This window comes from Engraulis encrasicolus, chromosome 11 (genome assembly GCF_034702125.1).
Source record: "Engraulis encrasicolus isolate BLACKSEA-1 chromosome 11, IST_EnEncr_1.0, whole genome shotgun sequence".
Taxonomy (NCBI): Eukaryota; Metazoa; Chordata; class Actinopteri; order Clupeiformes; family Engraulidae; genus Engraulis; species Engraulis encrasicolus.
The window spans coordinates 20553205-20555704 of record NC_085867.1 but is presented as its reverse complement, the minus strand read 5'-3'; the positions used below and the strand labels follow the sequence as shown (position 1 = coordinate 20555704).

The 2500-nt window shown below is 44.3% G+C and overlaps 1 protein-coding gene across 1 annotated transcript in view; it reads left to right on the top strand.

The window, feature by feature from the left end:
• pax8 (paired box 8) overlaps positions 1-2500 on the top strand; it is a 27685-nt gene that overhangs the window by 13891 nt on the left and 11294 nt on the right. The window contains exon 7 of the mRNA XM_063211248.1: positions 1944-2061. Within this exon, the coding sequence (XP_063067318.1) occupies positions 1944-2061 (118 nt within the window). The remainder of the gene's footprint in view (positions 1-1943; positions 2062-2500) is intronic.

The window sequence follows — 2500 nt, the reverse complement described above, 5'->3', positions numbered from 1 at the left end:
GTGAGGTGAAGCATTCTTCCTCCTGCAGATAGGGTAGCCGATATTAGCAGCTATTTGCTGCAAATACTCAACTGCATCATAACAACATTGCTGTGACAGTACCGAGAGCCTTAAGTAGCACATTAAGACATAGCCATTACAATTTAGGTGACAGTAAGGTTATAACATAGGCTCTGCGCTAAGTGGCCAAGCTTCAATGTTTTGGCATTATTCCTACTTTGTTTACACTGTTCATGTGACATTGCGTGGCCGCGAGCACCGCCATTTTAGCATGGGGGAAAACCTTCAGTTAGCACAGCTAAGTTCTACATAGCAGACACGTGATTGCGATGAGACTCTGACTTTGCTACATACACATACACAGTACACACAGCCACATAGCCGTACTTACATACATCACACATATCACACGACTGTACTTACATACAGTACATTACAGACATCGCACACTTACACACACACACAGAGGTACAGTATACACACATGTAAATAAACACAGACACATTTACATAGCCACACTAACATACATCGCATACATCACACAACTGCACTGACATACATAATTTTAAATTCTGTAAACTTTGGTTGGTGTATATACAGCAATGTGGACACGCCCCAGCTAATGGAGATCCAACAAATGAAAGAAAACATCACACCCTTACACACAGCTGTGCATAGATGGACACAGATACATGTACACATAGCCGCACTCGCACACATCAACACACTTTCACACACCACTTAGACGCAGTTGCACTTGAGCACAGCCACACTTGCACACACTGTAACACCTTATAATGCATCAATCTCACGTTTTTTAAGTACTGTGTTTTGTCCGTAAATGTACAGAAATTGGGGCTAACACTCTTTTCTTAACATGTAACTCTATCACCCATAATAACCTGATTTCTGCCTTTATTTAAGTGTGCACAGAAACCTATTGCCACCTTTATATTTTTGGAGAAATCCTTTCTACAGTCAATTGCTGGCATGCACACAGTCATTTTTCCTGCTGTCACGTTTACACGCTGTTACTGTTACATGCAATCCCTTTGAGGAGTACCATCACATATGCGATTAGAATTTTGGCAAAATGTTGAATTGTCTCCATGATGTCATAAGGACTTCGCAGGATTTTTAAAGGACCACTTCAGTCAATTTCAATATGCTGTTGTATTGCTCACGCTACCCTTGACTCGTCAGTACCCGGTGATGCCACATTTTTCGGCTCAGCCCTTTCCAAGATATGACCTTTTCTAATGGGGGCAGTGTTTGTTTACATTTTTTTTCAATTAACATAGGCCTACTCCAAATATTTTCCCAAAAGCCGCTGTTTGCTAGTTGTCTGCTGATGTTGTATAACCTTTTGGATGTTTTTGGGAATAAATAAAAAGAACACAAAGGGGATTTAAGTGTGCAGACATTTTTCTTTCAATTTGTGAAATGTAAACAAAGCGCTGCCACCATTACAATGACCAGGATCTCGGAAAAGGCTGAAGAAGGAAAAAAAAAGTAATGTGAGCATTACAACTGCATCTTGAAATTGACTGAAGTTATCCTTTAAGACAGAGTTCTATGGAAGCTGTAGAATTTTCGAGTAAAATTCCAGAAGAATTGGGGGGGGGGGAATCCTTAGGTGCTCCGCACAAATGGTTCCAACAGCACTGCGAGGCACTTTGGCTTCCGACACAATTCTGACCTCCGCACACAATTTCAGCACAGCAGAGCACGGATAGTCAATGGGTGGCTCCGACAAAACAGCCGATATCTGCAGATGTCTGTGGACATAAGCACCGGTGTGCGGGGTTGTATTGAAAACAATGGAATTGAACTTTGGCAGAGCAGTATTGTTGGAGCCGATGTGGGGAGGCCCTCACTCCTCAGGGTTAGTGTGTTGGGTGCCGCAGGGTTCTAAGTTCTAGGTGCGCGTGTGTCGTCCGCAGGCCCTCTATCCGCTTTCCCTCATCAATGGAACCTTAGAGGATGGCAAGAGTGGCCTCTCAACATCGAGCGCAGCCATTGGTCGAAACCTGGCGCACCAGGGCTACACCGTGGTGGCAGGTGAGACGAAATCCTCAGCCTTCACTTGTCTGCCCTTTCTTCTCCTCCTCACTTTCTCTCTCTTTGGCTCTTTTTCTCTTTCTGTATTTTTCTCTGCATACTGTTGGTGCAGCTCTCTCTCTCTCTCTCTCTCTCTCTCTCTCTCTCTCTCTCTCTCTCTCTCTCTCTCTCTCTCTCTCTCTTCACTCCATCCCCTCCTCTCTTTTCTTCATTGACTCATTTCGGGCTTGTCATGCTTTGCTGGTGCACTGAATAATGCATTTGCCTGGCTAATGAGCCTCCGTGTGTGTGTGTGTGTGTGTGTGTGTGTGTGTGTGTGTGTGTGTGTGTGTGTGTGTGTGTGTGTGTGTGTGTGTGTGTGTGTGTGTGTGTGTGTGTGTGTGTGTGTGTGTGTGTGTGTGTGCGTGCATGTGTAAGGCCTAACCCTAAACAGATGTAG